The sequence below is a fragment of the Heteronotia binoei genome, chromosome 17 (assembly GCF_032191835.1).
Source record: "Heteronotia binoei isolate CCM8104 ecotype False Entrance Well chromosome 17, APGP_CSIRO_Hbin_v1, whole genome shotgun sequence".
Taxonomy (NCBI): Eukaryota; Metazoa; Chordata; class Lepidosauria; order Squamata; family Gekkonidae; genus Heteronotia; species Heteronotia binoei.
Window position 1 is genome coordinate 50,630,991 of NC_083239.1, and position 25,101 is coordinate 50,656,091.

Below are 25,101 nucleotides of genomic sequence, written 5' to 3' on the forward strand. Positions count from 1 at the left end.
GCTGGGAAACAAAAAAAGCTCTTGCGCCGCGGTGACTCCTGGGGGTTGTAGTTTTCCTGTCAAGGTGGCTTGCGGCTCTGGCGTCTCCCTTACCTCATAGCCGGAGTCCGGCCAGGCGGGGGAGACTCCATGGACAACCGGGAGGGTAAAGGGAGCTAAGTCCGGCTGAGGGAGGCAGAAAATAGGGAGCGGGTCCTACTCGGGCCTAGACTGAGGCCTAGACGCCTCGCCCTGCCCTTCCCCTGCCTGCGGTGTTGAAGTAACCGTCTCGCTCACTGACTCGCTCATTGTTTTTGTCTCTTCCTGTCACAGACCCCGGAGCCGCTGTCGAGGCTGACGCCGGGAAGGGCTCAGGGTCGTCGGTGAGTTGCGGGGGGAAAGGATCCCGCCATAAGTAGGGTTGCCAAGTCCAATTCAAGAAATACCTGGGGACTTTGGGGGTGGAGCCACCAGACATTGGGGTGGAGCCAAGAGCAAGGTTGTGACTCCAAAGGGAGCGCTGGCCATCACATTTAAAGGGGCCGCATGCCTTTTAAATGCTTTTCCTCCACTGGAAATAATGAAGGATAGGGGCACCTTCTTTGGGGGCTCAAAAAATTCGGCCTCCTGGTCCAATCTTGTTGAAACCTGGAAGGTATTTTGAGGAGAGGCATCGGATGCTATGCTCTGAATTTGGTGCCTCTGTCTCAAAAAACAGCCCCTGCGATAGCCCCAGATACCCATGGATCAATTCTCCATTATACCCTATGGGAATCAGCCTCCATCGGGAATAATGGAGTGCCCAGCAGTCATTTCTCTCCCTCCCCTCTTTCTGATGACCCTGGGGACATCAGAAAGGGGCTGCACACCTTTTAAATACCTTGTCTCCATTGGAAATAATGCAGGATTGGGGCACCTTATTTTGGGGCTCACAGAATTGGACCCCCAGTCCTATCTTTTTGAAACCTGGAGGGAATTTTGAGGAGAGTCATCAGATGCTATGCTGCAAATTTGGTGCATCTACCTCAAAAAACAGCTCCCAAGAGCCCCAGATACCTTCAGATCAATTCTCCATTATATGGGAATCAGCCTCTATAGGGGATAATGGAGTGCCCAGCAGTCATTCCCCCCCCCGCTTTCTGATGACCCTAAAGCAGAGGGAGGGCCTCCAAACGAGGGATCCCCTGCCCCCACCTGGGGATTGGCAACCTCAGGCCTCAGATTCAGTGGGAGCTTACAGGAGCACAGCTCCTGAACCTTTCTGAGAGTTCCACCTTCTCCTTCTGAGAGTTCCACCTCCTTGTCCATTGAATAGTATGTGCAGCTGCATAACAATCCCTGGATGAGCTCCACCACCTGTTTTTCTACAAAATGATTTCTGGGCAATCCTATGCCATAGGCCTCCCTCTGTCCCCGCCCAACCAAGCCTTTATCTTTTTCCTTGGAGGACTTGATGGTATGAAGAGGGTCGAGGCCCCTCTCAAAGCCCAAAACGGGCTCCATGGAACCTCTGAGCCCAAAAGAACCTCTGAACCCTGCCACGGGATGTGGGTGTGAATAGCGCTGTTCAAAATAAACTCACAGTTGCTGGAAGGTTGCTGTGGTGAGGAATCCTGGGCAACAAGACTGAACAGGTTTCCCTTGGCACTTTAAACAGAGTTTAATTCCCAGGTATTTTTTTTCCCTTTAGAACTTGCTTCATCAGATGCATAGGAGTGTAGATGCATCAGACTGAGATGTATAAAGAGTCCACTAGCACTTTTAAGACTAACAAATTTATTGTAGCATACGCTTTCGAGAAACACAGCTCTCTTTGTCAGATGCATCTGACAAAGAGAGCTGGGTTTCTCGAAAGCTTATCCTGCAATAAATTTGCTAGTCTTAAAGATGCTATTGGACTCTTTATTATTTTACAGCAACAGACTAACACAGCTAACTTGTCTTGATGTATAGAGATGCATGCATGTATACAACGGGGGTGGGTGTTGTGTTGCAGAGAGGTCAGCTTAAAGCAACATCTACTCTAAAGAGCAACAGATCTGAATTTTTAGGCTATCTAGCGACAATGCTGAATGGAACTTCTGTGTACTGGCTGAGTCTGTCTCTAAATGCCATTTGGCTAGAGAGAGAGAGGTGGCTCTGTTGGAGTTGCCAACCTCCAGGTAGCACCCTGGAGATCACCCCCTCTTACAGTTGCTCTGCAGATGATCAAGATCAGTTTCCCTGGATAAAATGGCTACTTTGGAGGGGGTGGGGTGGATTCTACTGCAGTACACCCTGCTGAGGCCTCTCTCCAAGCCCTACCTTCCTTAGGCTTCACCTCCAAAATCTCCAGGTGTTTCCCAGCCCAAAGCTGGCAACCCTAGGCTCTGTGTTTGTGGGCTTTATGGGGCATCTGTTTGGCTACTGTGCAAGATGATGGACTAAGACTTCATCTGTGAGAAAGGCAGATTATAAGTAATAAAAATAAAATGTGGCCCAGATTCTTAATCTGTTAGAGTCATATTATTTCCAAATACCAGCCATTCTTCTGTTCCTCGTTTGCTGGTTTGGAGATGTTTCTAGACTCTGTGTTTGTGTTTTTCTATTTAGAGACAGATTCCTTCTTAAACTGAAAGTATTTCATCTTCTTGCGCTTTTTTCCTCCTCCTCCTCCTCCTAAGACTCATGCATCTACATCTCTGGAATCTGGTTTTGATGTTGTGAGCAAGAAAGGGAAAGGGAATTGCTGTATTTCTTCCCTGCTTGTGGGTTTTGCAAAGGCATCTTACAGGTCACCATTGGAAGGAAGTCTAATATAGCAGGACTGTGCTTAGAATTTTCACTGTTCTTAAGAAAACCATGGTGTGCATCTTGCAAAGAAATATCCTCCCCCAACCCCAAGGTATTTCTTTGCCTGGAACTGATGGTTGTGGAAAGTGTTGTCAGGTCACAGCCAACTTGTGGTGACCCCACAGTGTTTTCAAGGCAAGAGACAGTCAGAGGTGGTTTGCCATTGCCTGCCTCTGCATAGCAGCCCTAGACTTTCTTGGTGGCCTCCCATCCAAATACTAACCAGGGCTCATCCTGCTTAGCTTCTGAGATCTGACACAATTGGGGTAGCCTGAACCACCTGGGAGTTTATAACCCTTGTAAATAAGTCCACAAAAGTGAGACACACACACAAAAAAGCCCCTCGCCTGATGCACATTTCTCCCTGTTTATACATCAGTATTCAAGCAAATTGGCACATAGCCTGCCCTGAAGAATAAAAAAGAACCACTCCTCTTTCACTTCTGAAAAGCTTTCCTGCCTAAGAACATAAGAGAAGCCATGTTGGATCTGGCCAATGGCCCATCCAGTCCAACACTCTGTGTCACACAGTAGCAAAAAAAAAAAAAAAATCCCACAAAACCAGGTGCCATCAGTGGGGCCAGGACACTAGAAGTCCTGTTGTCTCTCCCAAGCACCAAGAATACAGAGCATCACTTGCCCCAGACAGAGTTCCAACAATATGCTGTGGCTGATAGATCTCTGCTCCATATGTTTATCCAATCCCCTCTTGAAGCTGTCTATGCTTGTAGCTGCCACCGCCTCCTGTGGTGGCCACTTGTTAATCACCCTTTGAAGAAGTATTTCCTTTTATCCATTCTAACCTGACTGCTCAGCAATTTCATGGAGTGCCCATGAGTTCTTGTATTGTGAGAAAGGGAGAAAAGTACCAAGGCCGATCCTGCTTAGCTTCTGAGACCTGACACGATTGGGGTAGCTGAGCCATCCAGGAATTTATAACCTTTGTAAATAAGTCCTGCATAACGCAAGAAAATGAGGTGGCAGAAAAGGCAGCTGTTAGTAAAATTCAGCTTTGAATGTTACTTTGGCATAAGACTCACCGCAAATAGAAACATTACAAGACAGGGAGAGGATCTGAATTCTGAATTACCTGAGCTAGCTCATACACATCCAGGGGAGCTGGTGTGGCAAGATTGTCGGACATCTGGGGTCAAATCCTTGTTCAGCCTGGAAGCTTGCTAGGTGGCTTTCTCAGACCAGCCTACCTCACAGGGTTGTGAGGATAAAATGGGGAGGGGAGAAACATATACACTGCTCTGGGCTCCTTAAGTGAAGAGTGTTTCAAAAATGTGATAGATACCTAGAAATAGGAAGAAAAGCTCCCAGTCAGGGTGCAGGACTCATCTTTGTGACATCAGAACTTGAGCTGTGGTTGAATAAAAACCGTTCATACCTTCCACAACCACCTCAGATGACTGTGGGTATCTGTGGAGCCTTCCCTAGTGCAGCTTTGTGGGAAGTACAGTTTGGTACACTTCAAGAAAGGTTATGGTCCTTTGCTTGCCATGCCAAAGGAGCAAGTAACTGTGTGTTTCAGTGACAAGACAGCTGCTTTGGGGTCGCTTTTACAGTAAACATCTTGGAGAGGAAAGTTTTTCAGTTTCACCATTTGACTTTTCCCTTTCTCTTTTCCTGTTTTTACTCAGAGTCTCGATTCTGACGACGAAGCCGGGGCATCGGGCCAGTCTGAAAGTAGGTATTCCATTTGGGCGAATTCATTCACACAAGAGGTCTGTAAAAGCTTGCATTTTGTTTAATGGTGCTGGCAGAGCCTCATCTGTCGAGGCCAAGAGCATCTGTGTAAATCTGAAAAAGCTGCTGTCATTCCCTTACTTCGGCCTGCTTTTGAGATGCCGTCTAAAAAGAGTGTGGTTAAAATAACTAGAAAGGCTATTCATTTCCAGATGCTGAAAACTCCCAGACTTGCAGTTCTGATGCTTAAATGGTTTCATTTCTCACTTAACAAGCAAGGAAATGGCTCATTTGCCTGGCTAAGGAAGTGGGGGGAGGTCCCCACTGTGGCTTCTTTGTGCAGCCGAAAGATCCCTTTTCAGCACTCAGAATTAAAGTGAGGGTTGCGCTCACCGCTGAATATGTAGCACTCTATTCTCCATAACGATCAGTCTCCATAGGCACAATTCTAGCATAGTCTGCTTTTCAGTGGTTAAGTCCCCTATCTAATTTAATGATCAGTTCTTATTCCCTTGATAGAGCCCCATGGCGCAGAGTGGTAAAGCTGCAGTACTGCAGTCGGAGCCCTCTGCTCACGACCTGAGTTCTATCTCAGCGGAAGCTGGGTAGTCAGCTCAGGTTGACTCAGCCTTCCATCCTTCTGAGGTCAGTCAAATGAGCACCCAGCTTGCTGGGGGGGAAAGTGTAGATGACCGGGGAAGGCAATGGCAAACCACCCCGTAAAAAGTCTGCCGTGAAAGCAACGTCACCCCAGAGTCGAAAACGATTGGTGCTTGCACCTTTACCTTTTTCTTATTCCCTTGGGAAGCTGAGGGACTTCCTTGAAAGCAGGGTGGGTAAGAATATAACACAGATGGGGTTAATCACCTAAAAAGCAGGGCAGTTTAGCAAGTTCCCACTTCCACTGACAGGCAAGGGGATCCATCGAGAGAAAAGGAGGCTCCATGGTCTTCATTGTCTGCATTTGTGAGCTCAGCAAGGTAGCCGGACTTTGAGCAGCAAGAGCTTCACACAGGACTTGGGAGCAGAGTCCAGGGCCCTGCGGATTCACCTAGCTAACCTGAAGGACCTCTTTCTCTTGCCAGTGGATTTCTTGCGGAACCTCTTCTCCCGAACGCTGGGCCTGGGTAGCGAGAAGCCCGAGAAGGTGCTGGATGAGCTGTCGTTGGAGGCTGTGAGCAGGTTCATGCTGAGTGAGAAATGTAAGCCAATTGTCCCACCTGCAGATGGGTTCTGACCCAGGTGGGAGATGACAATGCTGTCCTGGACCCCTTTGGCTTCTGGTGTGGGATAAGATCACCAAGTTCAATTCAGTTCAGACCTTTATTGGCATAAAAGCAATAATGATTCACAATCAAAAGTAGATACAAAGGCCTGAAGTATAGTAAGAATACATAAAACAATCAATTAAAATAGCAGCTAATGATACAAATCAAGAGTAGACACCCAGCAATTAAAATGCAGTGGTATGCCTAGATTTAATTTTATAGGTTTCTACTAAGAAATTCGCAACACATGTAGTAATGTGGAGATTAACATCTTCTAAAAAGTAGGTTAGAATTTTCCTTCTAGTAAATACATTGTGTTGGAGGTATTCAGCTAAAAATTGTCTATGTTGTGAGGCCAGGAAAGGACATTCTAAAATAATATGGGTTATAGAATCAAAGACTCCTAATTCACAATGACATAATCTATTTTGGAGAGGTATCTGTCTAAACCTACCAAAGAGAACTGTTGATGGGAAGGCATTTAAACATGCCAGAGTAAAAGTACGACGATGGAATGGGGAATCTAAAGTAAAAAAATAATGGGGTATCTTCCCATGTCTTTGGAGTATACCTAGATTGGCCGCAGAGCAAACAGGGGGATGTGAAGGGAACACTTTTGGGAGATCACCAAGTGAGCAGTTTGAATGTGGGACGCCCAGCCTTTTACCCAGCCCTCTAGCCACTATACAGTTATCTCCCAATAAGACTTGTTAGTCTTATTAGCCCACTAGCCACTATACAGTTATCTCCTAACAAAAGTTATCTCCTAATAAGACTTGTTCCCATGAACAGTTGTGGCACTGTTCACTTGGAGAGCAGGGACTTAGAGAGACCCACTGAGAGCCAGGGATGGATGCAGAGGTACACCAGAGGCTTTAAGTCTCTGCATCACATTGCTTAAGAACATGGTTTTTCATTTCTGTTTTGTGTGAAGAATCCTTATTATTCTCAATGGTTGAAATTTGCCTGAGAAGTTGATAGCTTGAGGCCATCCACTCCCTCAAGCATTATCCACTGGGTACTACTCTCTCTCGCTTTTGAAATGTTGGGGGGCAACTTGGAAAGGTATGCCTGAGGTTGCATTGTCTAGATTTCAAGGACTGGAAGTTAAAAGCCTCTGTTTCTTTGGCAGGCAAGAAGGTGGTGTGCATGGTGGGAGCAGGGATCTCAACCGGTGAGTGTCACAGGGTACACATCCTCTCGAGATTTGTGTCTGAAGGGAGGGATGGGTGAGACTAGTTCTCAGGATGGCTTTGAGGTGTTGTCACCTGAGGGACTAAATAGAAAAGGCACTTAATTTTTAAAAGACTTTTACCCATCTCTGCAGAGTTCAGGGTACGGATAGAAGGATCTGGCTTGTGTGGATCAGTCCACAGCCCAGTGCTGTCTGCTGGGACTGGTGCTGACCATCTGAGATCTCGGGCAAAGGTCTTTTTCAGAGATCCTTTGCTCAGAGAAGCTAGGACCTGAACCTGGAACCTTCTGCATGCGGAACTTGTGCTTTGTCCCTAAGTTCCATCCCCTCCAAAGATACAATCACTGGGGACTGCACACTTCATCTGTATGTGTGTGTTTAAACTTCCATTGTTGGGAGAATGCAGCTGTTGTTCCAGGACGTCTGAACATCAAGTAGCACTCACTCCATCCTTAAATAACTCCGGGGGGGGGGGGGGGTTGGAGCAGCTGTTGGTGCAGAAATTCCTCACGTGAAGGTTAAACAAAGCAGGAGTCAAGTTGCACCTTTAAGACCAACCGAGTTTTATTCAGAACGTAAACTTTCGTGTGCTAAAAGCACACTTCTTCAGACGAGGGGATCAGGTACAGCGGTTTTATGATGACAATTGTACTTTAACTTTATGATGTACTTTATGATGACCACTGTACCTGATCCCCTCGTCTGAAGAAGTGATTATGATGATAATGATGATATTGGATTTATATCCCGTCCTCCATTCCAAATCTCAGAGCGGCTCACAATCTCCTTTATCTTCCTCCCCCACAACAGAGACCCTGTGAAGTGGGTGGGGCTGAGAGGGCTCGCACAGCAGCTCCCCTTTCAAGGACAACCTCTGCGAGAGCTATGGCTGACCCAAGGCCATTCCAGCAGGTGCAAGTGGAGGAGTGTGGAATCAAACCCGGTTCTCCCAGATAAGAGTCTGCCCTTTCAAGGACAACCTCTGCGAGAGCTATGGCTGACCCAAGGCCATTCCAGCAGGTGCAAGTGGAGGAGTGTGGAATCAAACCTGGTTCTCCCAGATAAGAGTCTGCCCTTTCAAGGACAACCTCTGCGAGAGCTATGGCTGACCCAAGGCCATTCCAGCAGGTGCAAGTGGAGGAGTGTGGAATCAAACCCGGTTCTCCCAGATAAGAGTCCCCACACTTAACCACCACACCAAACTGGCTCTCTCAGAGTGTGCTTTTAGCACATGAAAGCTTGCATTCAAAATAAAACTCAGTTGGTCTTAAAGATGCCACTTGACTCCTGCTTTGTTCAACAGTTTCAGACCACTACAGCTGCCCACTTGAATCTACTCATCTGAAGGTGATATAGATCCAGGCTGGCATCTTTTTAAAGCCAGGAATCCCCAGTTCAGGGGGAGGATTCTTCAGAAGCACATCAGAAGATTGCTGTGCTGTGCAGATCCTCCCCAGTGACATATGGCTACAGAGTAATGCAGACATTCAGTTCAGCCAGAGTAGTGGCAAGATCTCACAAGGCAGTGTGACGTGAATGCGAGCCCCACAACTTGCCCTGGAAACGTCTGCCACACGATGGCATTCTTTCACTGGCATGTCAGCGTAGATGATGTTGTTTATGTCGTATCAGGTGAAGGAATCTTACCTGGTCTGTTCCCCTTCCCTTTTTCAGTCTTGTTTTGCTTTGAACTCATATATGAACATAGGAACATATGAAGCTACCTTCTACTGAATCAGACCCTCAGTCCATCCAAGTCAGTATTGTCTACTCAGACCTGCAGCGGCTCTCCAGGGTCTCAAGCTGAGGTTTTTCATGCCTACCTGCCTGGACCCTTTTTAGTTTGAGATGCCGGGAATTGAACCTGGACCTTCTGCTTACCAAGCAGATGCTCTACCACTGAGTCACCATCCCTCCCCATTGCATTTATACTCAGATGAGTATAAATGCAACAGCAGATCCCAAGTTCCCACTCCTTCAGCTTAAGTAGATACCAGCCAGAGACTGTGTGGTGCTTTGGCTCATCACTAGAATTTCTCAGTTTCTCCATCTACTGTCTGTTCCTGCATTGGCATCTCCTAATCAAGTGCCCTTGTGCCTCGCAGCTGCGGGGATCCCAGATTTCCGTTCTCCGGGCACGGGGCTCTACGCCAATCTGCAGCAGTACAACCTGCCATACCCTGAAGCCATCTTTGAGATCAGCTACTTCAAGGTAGTATGCGGCATCCTCTGCCTGCAGTTTGGCATGAGCTGACTCTACTTGCTCCAGCAAAAGTGAGTCTTTGCCCAGCAAAAAGCTCTCTTGTTCTCTCTCTATTTAGAAACACCCAGAGCCGTTCTTTGCCTTGGCCCGGGAGCTGTATCCAGGGCAGTTTAAGGTGAGTGCCACATTCTTGTGCCCTTTGACATCACTTTGGATTTAGGGTGGCTGAACTGCTGAGGGTGAGGGGCTGGCAGTCAGCTCTTGGAACCTGAGTTCAACATAATCACAGCCAGGGGTCATTTCATAGAAAAAAAGGTGCTGGAGCTCATTAGCACAACTCATTTGCATATGCCACACTACACCCTGACATCAGCGGAAGGTTATTAAATTATATTAGCTCAGCATCTACCTTAAAATGCTTCTTGAATTATAATTGTCATCATAAAACCTTATTCCCATCATACTTTTTAAACTACTTTCTCCTATGTGGCCACAGTGGCATGATGAAGATTTCCATCTGTCTGCTTGATATGTTTTGGTTATTTTCTCATTTTTTGTGGGGGGAAATATTAGAAAGTTTGCCAAATCTTAGAGTTCAGCAAAATTCTCACAGAGGGTTTGAACAATGGAGCCCAGGAGCAAGTATGGGGTGGGAGTGGTAAGAAAAAAAGAGCACAATAAAATTTAAAGGTTCCGGAGCTCTGCTCCTGTGAGCTCTTGCCCACAGTGAGGCCCGATCACAGCCATAACCATTAACCTCTTTGTGACTCTTAGCTTGAAGGTGTGCGTTTTGATCTTTTTAACGTGTCAAAATCTGTTGGGAGGTTTTAAAAGGGGGTTCTTCTGTGTAAATTTACTTGCAGTGCTGGGTCACAAAACAGTTGTTTACTGGAACCTCCTCTTTCACCCAGACGTTGCTGTCTGTTTTGGCAATGCTGTTGCCGAGACAGCCAGAACCACCACTGACGGTGGCAAGGGAGGAGGGTGATCCTTGTTCTTTGTTTGGAGCTAATTTGTAAAGCTTTCTTGTGTGTTTATGCCATTTACAGTCCACGGTTTCACACAGGGACTTAAGGTGGATTATACTTAGTGAGTCAGGACAGTCAACAAAAGGGAACAGTCAGTAGCCAATGCATTAGAGTCTGGAACCACCAGAAAGAACTGAGGCATAGCACAAGACTTCATGTGACATGCTAAAGTGCTACAGAAATTATGTAAATGGTACAGAAATTGCAGAGTCCTGCTTGCAGGAAATGGAGTGGGCTAGAAATCAAACAAAATAACAAATCTAACAAACATGAATAGGCTCCTACTTACAGCAAGCTAAACACAGCTGTGTTAGACCACAGTTCTTAATCATTTATCCAAGTTCAGTGCATCCCTGTTTACCTGCATAGAAAAGCCCTCTCAAATAGTTCAGTTTTCCATAGTGTATGGAAAGCCAGGAGAGCGGGAGCTTTCCTTACCTCCTCAGGCAAACCGTTCCTCAAGATGTGAGCCACAGCGGAGAAAGCACACATACAGGCATTTTGTTGATTTTTCCTGCTTGTGGGATAGCACCTGCTGAAGCCCCTGCTGGCTTGAGTGAAGTTGTCATGGCAGAGCTTGGGGGCAGAGGCAGTCCTCCAAACCCAAGGCTTTAAAGGTCTTTGTATGTGAAGACCTCTGTTGAACGTCTAAGTGGTAGGAAAATGGGGTTTAAATCTCAAACCCAAAACATTTCCTAGAGATGGCAGAGATCAGCAATCCCATATTCCATTCCAGGCTCCTCACCTCAGCCCCTTCCAAGCAGTCTGAATTTTCAGCCAAGCCCAGTTGCCCCTGCTTGCCCCCTGCCTTTCTCTCAGAGCAAAGCATCCTCATCCAAAGCTCTGCTCCTTTTCCAGCCCACTGTCTGTCACTACTTCATACGACTCCTGAAGGAGAAAGGGCTGCTGCTGCGTTGCTACACCCAGGTAAGGTGGAAATCGGCCCTTCCCCTGGGTCAAGATAGTGAGCTCCTTGCCTACCTGAGAATGCTTAAGGTGAAGACTTTGGTCCCTCTGGAAGTAATGCTGCGCAAGCCAACTCTGGATGGATAGGGGAGGGGGAGGTAAAAGAGCAGCTTCCCAGAGCCCTGCTTGGGTATAAGCCCGGCCATGTTTCCTCCTGTGCAAGAAGGAAAAAAATGAAGGGCAATGGCTACAGTGAGCAGTTTATTTCATATAGCCCAGCTGTGGACAAGCAAACCCCTGAGCATTCACTTGTCATTCCTCACACTTTTTTTGCATGGCTGGGGTGGGGTGTCTGAGGGAGATACTGTACATAAGAACATAAGAGAAGCCTTATTGGATTAGGCCAATGGCCCATCCAGTCCAACACTCGGTGTCACACGGTGGCCAAAACCCAGAGTCCCTTAGACAATTTGCCAGTGGGGCCTGAACTCCAGAAGCCCTCCCACTGTTGCCCCTCAAGCACCAAGAATACAGAGCAGCATTGCCCCAGACAGTCTGTTCCATCTGTCTGTAGTGGCTATTGGCCATTGATGGATATCTGCTCCACGTTTATCTAGTCCCCTCTTGAAGCTGTCTGTGCTTGTAGCCACCACCACTTCCTGCAGCAGCGAATTCCTTGTGTTAATTACTCTTTGGGCGAAGAGGTACTTCCTTTGACCTATTTTAAGCCGACTGCCCATTAATTTTATTGAGTGCCCACAAGTCCTTTTGTTGTGAGAGAGGGAGAAAAGTACTTCTTTCTCTACCTTCTTTATCCCATTCATAAGTCTGTAAACCTCAATCATGTCACCCCTCAGTTGTCGTTTCGTAGTCCAAAGGCCAGTGCTGCCTGCCTCCAGATCGGTGCCAGGTCAGTTGTGGTGCATTTCACAACAGGCGTTGAGCCTTCACTATTTGAGCACAGGAAAAATGTCTTGCAAAACATCGGCTGTTCATTGATCTAAGCAGCAGCTGCATTTCTGTGCCACGTTTCCTCCAAATTGCCCAGCGCAGCTTGAGTGCGTGTGTTTGTTTTGCTTGTCCATTTGTGGGATTTGTATGTGGCTGTTCTTCCTACTTGGACAGAGAGCAAAAATACCAATTCCTGAGTTCAGTAAATAATAATATAATTAAACACATATGAACATATGAAGATGCCTTATACTAAATCAGACCCTTGGGGTCCATCAAAGTCAGTATTGTCTACTCAGACTAGCAGCAGCTCTCCAGGGTCTCAAGCTGAGGTTTTTCACGCCTACTTGCCTGGACCCTTTTTTGGAGATGCCAGGGATTGAACCTGGGACCTTCTGCTTACCAGGCAGATGCTCTGCCACTGAGTCACCGTCCCACCGTCATCCTAGGCTGGTCTTGTCCAACAAGCATACCACAGACCCAGACCAAGAGCTTTGGCTTGCACCTCTGGCCCGGCCAAGGTATTATGTACCTGCAAGGAGAGGAGGACAAATGTAGTCCGTATGGAGCTCAGCAACTGCCAGCTTCCTGCCAGCAAGATGTCCCCACTATTATTATTGTTGTTGTTGTTCTTACTATTGTTAAAAACATTTTTATGCTGTCTTTCTACCCAATTCTACCCAGTTTGGTGTAGTGGTTAAGTCCGTGGACTCTTATCTGGGAGAACCGGGTTTGATTCCCCACTCCTCCACTTGCAGCTGGTGGAATGGCCTTGGGTCAGCCATGGCTCTGGCAGAGCTGTCCTTGAAAGGGCAGCTTCTGGGAGAGCTCTCTCAGCCCCACCCACCTTACAGGGTGTCTGTTGTGGGGGAAGGAGATATAGGAGACTGTAAGCTGCTCTGAGTCTGATTTAGAGAGAAGGACGGGGTATAAATCTGCAATTCTTCTTAGCATCCCCAAGGCAGCATGCTTAAAACATTAAAACAGTTAAAAACAGCATTAGAATGATGAAGTAATTCAATAAAAACACAAACAACAGAACCAGAGAGGAAGGCCAATAACCGTTATCGGGGGGTATGCCAAAAAATCACAACATTGGTGGAAATCACTGGTAGAGGGAGACAGGCCAATCTCCCTGGGGAAGGAAGTCCAGAATTTTGGTGCCATGATTGAAAAAGCCCTTTGTCGGGTTGCCACCTCAGATGACAGAGACAACCGAAGCAGGGCCTCCAAAGATGACAGGAGTGGGTGGGTAGGGTCATATGGGAGGAGATGGTGGTCCTTCTTTCCCCTCCTCCATTTTCCCCTCACCACAGCCTTATAAGATAGGTTAGGCAGAGAGAAGAGAATGATTGGCCCAAAGTCACCCAGTGAGCTTCAAGGCAAGATGGGGGTATGACTGGAGGTCTTCCCCATCCACTGCTCCAAGCCTTTTGGGTGGTAACCTGTTTTGGCTCACTGTGTCCCCCCCCTCCACTTATTTGGGGTGATTTCTCTTTCTCAGAACATCGACACCTTGGAACGAGTAGCTGGTCTGGGCGAGGAAGACTTAGTAGAAGCTCACGGCACTTTCTTTACCTCTCATTGTACCAGTAGCTTATGCCGGAAGTCATACAGCCTAGACTGGATGAAAGGTGAGACTCAGAGCAGGGGGAGGCAGCCGGGAGGGCGTCCTTCACACTGGACTGAAGGCCTGTGTTTAATAGACACCCCTTCGGTGTTTAATAGTCACCCCTTCAGAGCAGACTTGTACCATCTCCTGGTCATCACCATCATAATTTATGCTCAGAGAGAAGCACACCCCTTGAACTAGTATTGTTAGGTTTAAAATTGGCTCAGATGTTTCTTGATGCTCTCCTACCTTGCAAGGGTGGCCAGTAGCAAGTACTTCTGCAAGTTAACACTGCACCAGAGTTGAGCTGTCAGGCTCTCAAAGGGAATTCACGCTCAGAGATCGAATTGCACAGCTGCCTGTGTCTCAGAGAGGAGGAATCAGACCCCTCCCAGAGAGCAGCAAGATCGTGCACTGTTGGGAGAATACCCACTAACCCCACTCTCCCAGAAATTCACAAAAGTATGAAAGTATAGTTTATTCTGCAGCAGACTGACAACAAGCAGTTAACAAAACCTGCTTAGCCTTCCAAAGACAAGAGAACAAAGGAACAGAGAGAGAGAGAGAGGTGCACACATAGGGCCATCTGACAGTGCACAACGAAGCCACAGATCAGATGGGCTGGCCAGCAGAATCTCCTCAGGATGAGAAGTAATCATGATAAACACATGTAGCTACATATTCTGTGCATGTTGCCATTGTCCCTAATGGATAGGACCGGATGGACTCCTTTGGGGCTTATCTGGACTTAAGTAATGGTATGTTCTCATCAGCAGTACCTGGATGGGAGTGGGGGCTCTTTATTCTGTGTAACAAATGACCTTTGAAGGCCATAAGCCAGTCTCCCAGCTATCTCTAGCCAGCACAAGAAGGTAGGCAGGCTTTGCACTTCTAAAAGGATTCTAAAATGGCTTCACTTTGGTCAGTTGAAAGAGCTAGCAAAAATGGTGGAAATGGCTCAGAAACTGCTGGGAAATGGCTCAGGAGCACAAGGATGGCTTTCATTGGTGACTTCAGTAAAGTGGAAAGGCAGAAGCCATGTCATATCTTTTGTTAAGGTGAACCAACATAAATACAGTGTGCAACCTTTTGAGTCCCCCAGAATTCTTTTCTTCTGAAAAGTTCTTTCAAGGGCTGTAATCTTAAGGACCCTTTGTAAGCGTCCTAAGTAGGTTATGCATATTTCACAAGAGAGGGTGGGGGAACCAGAGTTTCTTGGGAGTTTCAGTGTGTCCTTGAGCTTGAAGATGCGACTAAAAGAATAACCGCTTGTGAAGGCGACAAGGAGAGGTGTCAAAGGCTGCCTGCTTGTGAAGTGGCTGTGACAGATTTGCATTATGTGATGAGACCACCTCCGTCTGTTTCCTTTCAGACAAGATCTTCTCGTCCCTCATCCCCAAGTGTGAAAAATGTCAGAGTGTAGTGAAGCCAGGTGAGCAGCCCTTTTGGAAAGCCTCCCTCCCCTGCATACAGCCCCTTGCCCCCCGCCCCTCCCCTGGTTCATTCTTCAAATGCACCTGAAGGTCCCCAACCTTTTTGAGCCGTCAGCCTTTGGAATTCTAACACAGGTGGTGGGTGCAATCACAAAATGGCAGCTGTAGAAGTCAGAGCCAGCCACAAAATGGCTGCCACAAGAGGCAGAATCCACTGCAACAGGAGGTGGTGGTGGCTACAAGCATAGACAGCTTCAAAAGGGGATTGGATAAGCATATGGAGCAGAGGTCCATCAGTGGCTATTAGCCACAGCTTATTGTTGGAACTCTCTGTCTGGGGCAGTGAAGCTCTGTATTCTTGTGCTTGGGGGGGCGGGCACAGTGGAAGGGCTTCTAGCCCCACTGGTGGACCTCTTGATGGCACTTGGGTTTTTAGGTCACTGTCTGACACAGAGTGTTGGATTGGATGGGCCATTGGCCTGATCTAACATGGCTTCTCTTATGTTCTTATGTTCAGAATCAACCACAAAATGTCAGGGCGTGAGATCGTGCATGGCTGTAATAGTAACTCTCCAGCATTTTCAGGCTCTTCTTAACTGGAGGCCTTTTAAAATCAAATGCTGGAGAGTTCAGTTTTTAAAAATACTTGACAGGCACCAAGAGAGGTATCGCCACTTTGGGGGTCCCTGGTTTAGGCATGCTTCACACTTGGCAAGAAGTGGTTGGAAATGAGTGAGAGAGCACTTTCCATCCAGCCTTACCATGAACAATCATTTGAAAATGGACTTTTAAAACTGGAAATTAGGCACAACCTCTCCCCCGGAATTCTGTATAAATTACACAAATTAAGCCAATGTATATCATTGCTTGCTAGTCAGGGAGGGGCAAGAAGTCTGCAGCCTCTTGAAGCTCCTCCTCCAGCCACTGAAAAGTCTTATTCGGATTTCACCCCTGCTTTCAGCAACTTCACTTTCTTTGCATATCTCAAAGCACATTTTCTCAGCTGTAAAGGATGTACTTGTTCTTTGCTACCCTGGAATCACAGCACATTTACATCCGTGACCAATGGATGTGTGTCTCTTTACACAGATATTGTCTTCTTTGGGGAGAACCTGCCTTCTCGTTTCTTCTCTCTGATGCAATCAGTAAGTTCCCCTCTTGCCTTGCTCCCTTCAGTTCAGGGCTCTTGCAGCCCTAAGTATGCATGTCTGGGAAGGCTCACATGGGACCTTTGGATCATTGCACTGCAGATATTGCATATGGTACAGTGGAGACTGGATCTTTGGTAAATCTCTGGTTTTATGGTTTCATTTGTTTTTAGTGCCATTGAATTATATTGTATTTGTTCCTCATAAGGCACAAAGTGGTAATGGGGACTTTAAAAATAAGGCTGAGTAAGAAGGGCAGGAGGGTGCACTTTGTTTTCAAGTAGAGCTAGCCCAATCATGTCATCTCTCAGAAGGCAAGCAGAGACAACCCTGGCTGGTATTTGGATGGGAGACCTCTGAGGAATACCAGGGTTGTAATGCAGAGGCAGGCAATGGCAAACCACCTCTGAATGTCTCTTGCTTCTTAAGCCTTATGGGGTTGCCATAAATCAGCTGTGACTTGACAGCGGAGGGGGAAAAGGGGGGAAAGAAACTGTGAGAAGTTCCCCCCTCACCAGCAATTTTACAGCAAATGAAGGGAACAAAAATGATGACAGCCACTTCAGAGTCAGGGCATCCAGTGACGAAGATGGTGAGGGGTCTGGAGACCAAGTCCTATGAGGAAAGGTTGAAGGAGCTGGGGATGTTTAGCCTGGAGAGGAGGCGGCTGAGAGGTGATAGGATCGCCATCTTCAAGTCCTTGAAGGGCTGTCATATAGAGAATGGTGTGGAATTGTTTTCTGTGCCCCAAGAGGTAGGACCAGAACCAACAGGTTGAAATTAAATCAAAAGAGGTTCCGGCTCAACATTAAGAAGAACTTCCTGATAGTTAGAGCAATTCCTCAGTGGAACAGGCTTCCTCGGGAGGTGGTGGGCTCTCCTTCCTTGGAGGTTTTTAAACAGGGGCTAGATGGCCATCTGACAGCACTGAAGATCCTGTGAATTTAGGGGGAGGTGTTTGTGAGTTTCCTGCATTGTTCAGGGGGTTGGACTAGATGACCCTGGAGGCCCCTTCCAACTCTATGATTTTATGATCCATTTGGCTGGAATCACCCATGTGACCAGTCCAGGAAGCACTGCCCTCATTCCTGATGAGCTTTGTGTTTTCCCTCAGCAGTGTCATCACATAGCCAGATCCGAGTGACTATGTAGTATTATGACATCAGCACGTTCACAGTTTGATTCCTGATGGGCTAGGATTATGTCACAGAGTCCTTCGGGGGGGGGGGGGAGAATGCCACTGTAGCAGATCAGAGTGCAAGCAGGAGCAAAGACCAGAATTCAGAGATAGATCCAAGTAGGCAGCTGTGTTGGTCTGAAGTAGTAGAACAAAATAGGAGTTGATTGCACCTTTAAGACCAACTTAGTTTTATTCAGAACGTAAGCTTTCATGCACTCTCTAAGCACACTTCATCAGACGAGGAATCCGGCACAGTGAGCAAAGCCATACATAGCTGGTAGGCAGTGGGCCAGAATGCAAAATGGTACAGATTTAAGAACCAATGACAGTGAAGAAAAATTATCTGGTAGGCTGTGATTTAGAAGGTAAATGGTACAAATATAAGATCCAATGACAGAATAGTAAAATTAACAAATTGAGCAAACCTTTGATCTGAGTAGCATGAGCATGCAAAAGCAACAAAACAGTAGTATGTCAAAATGTGCGAGTGTCTGTCAATGACTCTATTGCTATGAACCTGGGCCAAAAGGAAGGAATTATTATGTTTTCCCATCCAACTAACCCACCTTTAAATATGCAATATACATATAGTTTGTCATTAGGAGAAAGATACATTAAAATTTAGTGGGAGGTGGGTTCAATATATGTAATAGGATAAGCAATCACTATCCCTGTTTGAGTGTGTCAATACAGCTAAAAGAGAAATACATTGGATACTGATGTTCTAGTCCACCTAATTTACTTTTTAACATGTAAACATCATTCTAGTTTGCCATAGCAAAAAAGAATGCAATAAAATATATTGAGAAAATGGGTAAAGTATATATAATGAGATAAACAGCCAATATTTTAATGTATTTTTCTTTTAATGACAAACTATATGTATGTTGCATGTTTAAAGGTGGGTTAGTTGGATGGGAAAACATAACAATTCCTTCCTTTTGGCCCAGGTTCATAGCAATAGAGTCATTAACAGACACTCTCACATTTTGACATACTACTGTTTTGTTGCTTTCGCATGCTCATGCTACTCAGATCAAAGGTTTACTCAGTTTGTTAATTTTACTATTCTGTCATTGAATCTTATATTTGTACCATTTTACCTTCTAAATCACTGCCTACCAGATAATTTTACTTCACTGTCATTGATTCTTTAATCTGTACCATTTTGCATTCTGGGCCACTACCTACCAGCTATGTATGACTCTGCTCACTGTGCCAGATTCCTCATCTGATGAAGTGTGAACATATGAACATATGAAGCTGCCTTATACTGAATCAGACCTTTGGTCCATCAAAGTCAGTATTGTCTTCTCAGACTGGCAGCAGCTCTCCAGGGTCTCAAGCTGAGGTTTTTCACACCTATTTTTTGGAGATGCCAGGGATTGAACCTGGGACCTTCTGCTTCCCAAGCAGATGCTCTACCACTGAGCCACTGTCCCTCCCCAAAGTGTGCTTAGAGAGCACACGAAAGCTTATGTTCTGAATAAAACTAAATTAGTCTTAAAGGTGCAATCAACTCCTGTTTTGTTCCAGAATTCAGAGAAGCAGAGAACGGTGGGCATTTTGCCCTCCCATTTGGCCTTTTGTGGAGCTTATGGGGAAGTCTTCCATGCAGCCTTGTAAGTCGCAGCCAGCCCTTGCATTGTGCAGTGTAGCACAGGTACCGTTTGCTTCCCTTTTGTGGTCAGAAAGTGCTTGGTGTTCAGGGGAATGCAACCACTTAATGCACTGGGTTCACCCATTAAGATCTGAGTGGTTTCCATCTCTTCCAGGCAGTTGCCAACTGCCAAAACTATCTCATGGGGGTTTTAAACCACAAGCTTCTCCGCAAACTCTAATGAATACAAGCATGCTGGAGCTGAGCTTTGCCACAGGCAAAATCCTGAGTGTGTGTCCAGTGTCTGAATAAGGGCTGCAGTGCATCAGCTGGTATGCTGTTCATTTTAAACGCTGCTGTGTGGTTCTTCTCTTGTAACTGCATTTTAAAAATTCTCTCATTTAAAAAAATAATTCTGTCTTGCCCGAAAACACCACCTTGGGGGGACTGGTGGTGATAAGAGACGCCTGTCTTCCAACAAAGGGGGGCCGTCAATCTCCTCTGAAGAACACTGTTGAAAACTGGATCCCTCAGATCCATTCTGCAAACAGCAGGGCTTTCCCCTGGTGCAAAGGCTCGTTCTCCAGAGAGTGCATCCTCAGGACCCAACTCAAGGCCCCTTAAAAACCACATCATTAAAACTAACGCCATTTGAAACCGGAATAATTAAAAGACAGGAAGAGACCAGGCCAATTGTGGTAGCTCAGTAAAAAGTGAGCAATATTTGGTAAGAGGCGTTGGAGCCAAAAATGCAGGCCAGGCCATGGTGTGATTTTTCAAAGAATCGTAGAGTTATAGGGGACCTCCAGGGTCATCTAGTCCAACCCATTGCACAATGCAGGAAATTCACAACTACCTCCCATACCCTCAGTGACCTTTCTCCATGCCCAGAAGATGGAGGGGGGGAGGCTGGAGTTCAGGCTGTACAGTGTTTGTCTGGTCCCTTCGCCAGTTTGGTGTGGTGGTTAAGTGTGCGGACTCTTATCTGGGAGGACCGGGTTTGATTCCCCACTCCTCCACTTGCACCTGCTGGAATGACCTTGGGTCAGCCGTAGCTCTGGCAGAGGTTGTCCTTGAAAGGGCAGCTTCTGAGAGAGCTCTCTCAGCCCCACCCACCTCACAGGGTGTCTGTTGTGGGGGAGGAAGGGAAAGGAGATTGGGAGCCGCTCTGAGACTCTGAGATTCGGAGTGGAGGGTGGGATATAAATCCAATATCATCTTCTTCGCATCAGCTTCTGTTTTCTTCCTTCTCCCCTTCCCTTGCAGGATTTCCGCAATGTGGATTTGCTAATTATCTTGGGCACCTCCCTTCAGGTCCAGCCCTTTGCTTCCCTTGTTGGCAGGTAAGTGGGCTTTATGGCATGCAGCTGCTAAAGGCAGTGGAGACGGAGGATCCTGTCTTTTCCAGGAGTTGCTGGCATTCCCATGCTCTTGTTTTTCTTTTATCCATTCCAGGGTGCCCACAAACACTCCCCGGCTTTTGATCAATAAAGAGAAGACTGGAGAGGTAAGACCTGGCTTGGTGCCTTCATCCTTTGGAATGCTGCAGCAGCTCAGTTTCAGGGGGGGGGGAGGCTTTTCCATGAACTGAGAGGGGTTGGTTGCAGTCAGGGCAAGAAGGGTATTTCCCCCACTTTCTCTTCCTACTCTGTATCTTAAAAGAAGGATAGAAGGAATTTGCCCACAAGATTGGAGAGGGGCGGTTACCTCTCTTCCATGCCATTGCCTCTTTTGGGGTGAAAGAAGGGAATCTGTGCAGGTCCTGAGCAATGTTCCCTCTAAGCCATGGAGTCTTGTGAGCAAAAATTCTATTTTGTGAGCTACTGGCATTAAAGTTGTGAGCTACTGCATAAATTAGTTTGCTCCGGGGCCATTTTTCCCGAGCTAAGACAAAAATCTGTGAGCTAGCACATGCTAACTCAGTTTAGAGGGAATACTGGTCCTGAGCCAGTCCAGCTTCCAGGGAACAGGTGTTTCCATAGCGGATTGCCAAGACAGGACCCCTTTTTAGAGTTGCACAAGACTTTACCCACAGAAATGAGACCTCACAAGTCACTTTACCAAGGCCTAAGTGACAGACTCAAGAATTCTCATAAAGACATCGAAAGGCACCTGCAGTTCAGCCCTCCTGGCCCTCTTTCCCTGCTCTCTCCCCTTATAGGCTACTGTTCAGAGCCAAGGAGGCAACATCTCTCCTCTAAACACACACATGTACACAGTTCTCCCCTGTCCCATCATAGCCTCACAACAACCTGTGAAGTAGATTAAGCTCACACGGGTCACAGTTCAATTTGCAATGGAGTGAGGATTTTCTTTCAAGCCTGGATTTCCCCAGACTGCTTGAGCTGAATGCAGAGCCATGCGTCTTTTTACATCCCTCGATGTCCGTTTCAGGAGTGGTCCTCTGCAGCTGAGTATGTTCTTCTGGCTCTAGGGAGCTTCCATTCATGCAAGAACAGCATTTTTTTGTGAAACGAAAATCTCTAGCAGCGGAAGGAGAGAAAAATGCACAGAAGAGGATGTGGGTGGACATAGAGGCTTAGGACCCTTGCCCTGCACAGGTGGGCTTGCTTCATAACACTGGCTCTCTCTTTTCTGTTTGGTGGCAGAGTGACCCTCTCATGTCCCTGATGGGCTTTGGATGCGGGATGGACTTTGATTCCGAGAAGGCATACAGGCAAGTCCCTGTGGGGCCCAGAGCTGGGGAAGGAGAGGGCCTTTAGCATCCCCTGTCGCAAGAGATTTATGTAACTTCTGGTGGAAAAGCAGTTTGTAAGCCACAGAAGGGTTTTGCTGCAAAACTGTTAGTGGCCATGCTGTTCTCCCACCCGCCTCTTTTTTTGTGTTGTTTATAAAAGGCAAAGCTTCCACTGCGAAGCTTTGCAACTTGTTCTCTCTGCTGACTTCTGGTGAGTGTTTGCTTGAAGCCCCACATTTCCAGGTTGCCTGCAGCAAGATTCTGCAGCAGGAGCTCCTTAAACAGCATGTCCTCATTTACTCTTAATTTATTCTCTTCCTCATGATTCAAAAGCTGGAGGGATCCCACAGTTCCCAGTATGGAAAGGAGCATCTTTGATGCAAATCCCTTTTTATGACACTAGTGTAGCCCTCCTGAAGGATGAGGGGCTAGCATGAGGCTGGCTTGCTCTCAGGGAAGCCCCTCTCTCCCCCCTCTCTCTCCCCCCCTCTCTGTCTCCCTCCCTCTCTCTCTCTCTGTCTTTCTCTGTCTCTCGCCTTCTCTTCCTCTCTCTCTCCCGCTGTCTCCCTCTCTCTCTGTCTCTTCCTCTCTCCCTTTGTCTCTCTCCGTCTGTCTGTCCCTCTCTCTGTCTCTCCTTCTGTCTCTCTCCCTCTTCTCCAAACCCAGTTCTGGCTGTGGAACATTTGCTGTTCTTAGCTAAACCACAGTTATTATCTAAGTCCCTTCTTTCCCTCTCCTAGGGATGTTGCCTGGCTCGGAGACTGTGACGAAGGCTGCCTGGCATTGGCTGAGCTCCTAGGATGGAAGGTATCTGTCATGTTAAGGGACATAATGGAGGCATAGGCTGCCTGGGCTCCAATCGTTCAAAACAAACATGGGATCTTACTTGGCTCCCTCTGGTATCCACGAGGTGCCTTTCCCTCCTTGGCTGAGTAACAGTTCCATCCCACCCTGTTCCACCTTCCTTTTTCTTCTTTCCTTCAGAAAGAGCTAGAGAAACTGGTGAGGGAAGAGCACGCAGCCATAGATGCCAAATCAGGCCAGGCCATTGGAGATGGGGCAAGCGCCTGCAGCGCTCCAGCAAAGGAAGCAAAGCAGCCACAGTCCCCGAAGAAGAAATGTGAAAAGGAATGAAGAGACCAAGTGAGACCGTTGATCCAGATGCATTAAACATTGAAGCCAACCGGCCACCAGCTGAATGAACTTTTTGGCCTCCTCTCCTTTAGCTTCTTGTGGGAACTCAGCTTCCCGGGGGATGCTACCAGAAGGGGGTTTCCTGGGCGGTGCCACAGTGCGAAATGCAAGAGCGCAGGGGGTACCGGAATGGGTTAGAAGTGAGAATGGCACCAGTCTGGCTTTGCAGCTTTTGCTCTTTTTGCTGACTTTTGGTGTTTGCTCAAAGCCCCACATTTCCAGAATTCTGTGTGAGAAGTCAGATTCTGCAATTAGCAAGATGATCATTTTCACCGTAATCTGGTTTCTATGATTTAATCCCCTCCCTGCTCCTTGTGGAGGAATGAAACTTTAACAAATTGGGTGAGGCAAACCGACCCAGTGTTACTCTTCACGTTACTTTCTCCTTAGTTAGGTTGTGGGAAACCCAGGTTTGAATCCTCATTTGTGCTATGGAAGCTCACTGGGATGAGCTTGGGCCAGTCACTCCCTCTCATCCTAACCTACCTCACAGGCTTGTTGTGAGGATAAAACGGAGGAGAGGAGAAGTTGCTCTGGGGCTCTGTTGAGAAAACCGGGATATAGATAAAGCAAGTCCGACTTGCTTGTCCAAGGAAGGAAGCTGTGGAAAAGTGGCTGGAAGGGCATTACTAACCAACCCTTTTGATTTCTTGGAATGTAGCAGATCTTAGCAGTGTTCAAAAGCTTTCTCCTCTGTCACTCGCATTAAGATGTCGATCGATGGCAATTAAATTCAAGCACCTTGATACTCAATGAGGATTCAGTCTGTCTTTATCTGCTTGTGGCTCTGCACCCACCTGTGAGTCTCTGTGCATGGAGGCCTGCTCTCTCTTTCTTTTGGAGAGCCAGTTTGGTGTAGTGGGTAAGTGTGTGGACTCTTATCTGGGAGAACCGGGTTTGATTCCCCACTCCTGCACTTGTCCCTGCTGGAATGGCCTTGGGTCAGCCATAGCTCTGGCAGAGATTGTCCTTGAAAGGGCAGACTCTTATCTGGGAGAACCGGGTTTGATTCCCCCACTTCTCCACTTGCAGCTGCTGGAATGGCCTTGGGTCAGCCATAGCTCTGGCAGAGGTTGTCCTTGAAAGGGCAGACTCTTATCTGGGAGAACCGGGTTTGCTTCCCCACTTCTCCCCTTGCAGCTGCTGGAATGGTCTTGGGTCAGCCATAGCTCTCGCAGAGGTTGTCCTTGAAAGGGCAGACTCTTATCTGGGAGAACCGGGTTTGCTTCCCCACTCCTCCACTTGCACCTGCTGGAATGGCCTTGGGTCAGCCATAGCTCTGGCAGAGGTTGTCCTTGAAAGGGCAGACTCTTATCTGGGAGAACCGAGTTTGATTCCCCACTCCTCCACTTGCAGCTGCTGGAATGGCCTTGGGTCAGCCATAGCTCTGGCAGAGGTTGTCCTTGAAAGGGCAGCTGCTGTGAGAGCCCTCTCAGCCCCACCCACCTCACAGGGTGTCTGTTATGGGAGGAGAAGATATAGGAGATTGTAAGCCGCTCTGAGTCTCTGATTCAGAGAGAAGGGCGGGGTATAAATCTGCAGTCTTCTTCTTTCATAGGGCTGTTTGGGTATTACAGGCAAAATCAACATCTATTGCTTTTTCTCTGCTTTACATGATTGTTCCTTTCATGGTCTTTTCAGATATTGAGAGTAACTCACAAATATCAACTGGTCCATTAAAAAAAACAACTATTGAAATGAAGCACTAAAACTGTCAGACCTCAAGAAGTCCCTTGAAAGTTGTCACTTCCCTGTAGTTGTGGCCAGGGCAGCTGTTCAGGTAGCCATTGGTGTGCTGAAGCTGTCCTGATGTTGTCATCTGTATAGTGGATTGTTGACTGGATGGCCCAGGCTAGCTCGAGCTCATCAGATCTCAGACACCAAGCAGGGTCAGCCCTGGTTAGTACTTGGATGAGAGACCACCAAGGAAACCCAGGATTGCTGTACCAAGGCAGGCAATGGCAAACCACCTTTGTTCGTTTAACATAAGAACATAAGAGAAGCCCTGTTGGATCAGGCCAATGGCCCATCCAGTCCAACACTCAGTGTCACATAAGAGAAGCCATGTTGGATCAGGCCAATGGCCCATCCAGTCCGACACTCGGTGTCACACAATGGTCAAAAAAGAGAGTGGAATGTAAAAAGACATTGGACAATTTTTTAGTATGGATGAGGGGAAAAA

The 25,101-nt window shown here is 47.1% G+C and overlaps 1 protein-coding gene across 1 annotated transcript; it reads left to right on the forward strand.

The window, feature by feature from the left end:
• Positions 1 to 25: 25 nt before the first annotated feature.
• Positions 26 to 23,672, forward strand: SIRT2 (sirtuin 2). The gene is made up of 16 exons (XM_060258281.1): positions 26 to 145; positions 313 to 362; positions 4,458 to 4,503; positions 5,589 to 5,705; positions 6,904 to 6,945; positions 9,072 to 9,178; positions 9,288 to 9,344; positions 11,056 to 11,124; positions 13,559 to 13,688; positions 15,039 to 15,098; positions 16,189 to 16,244; positions 20,294 to 20,370; positions 20,483 to 20,534; positions 21,637 to 21,704; positions 22,466 to 22,532; positions 22,710 to 23,672. Exons 1-16 carry the CDS (start codon positions 130 to 132, stop codon positions 22,857 to 22,859), a joined length of 1,164 nt encoding a protein of 387 aa, XP_060114264.1. The 5' UTR covers positions 26 to 129; the 3' UTR covers positions 22,860 to 23,672.
• The last annotated feature ends 1,429 nt before the right edge of the window (positions 23,673 to 25,101 follow it).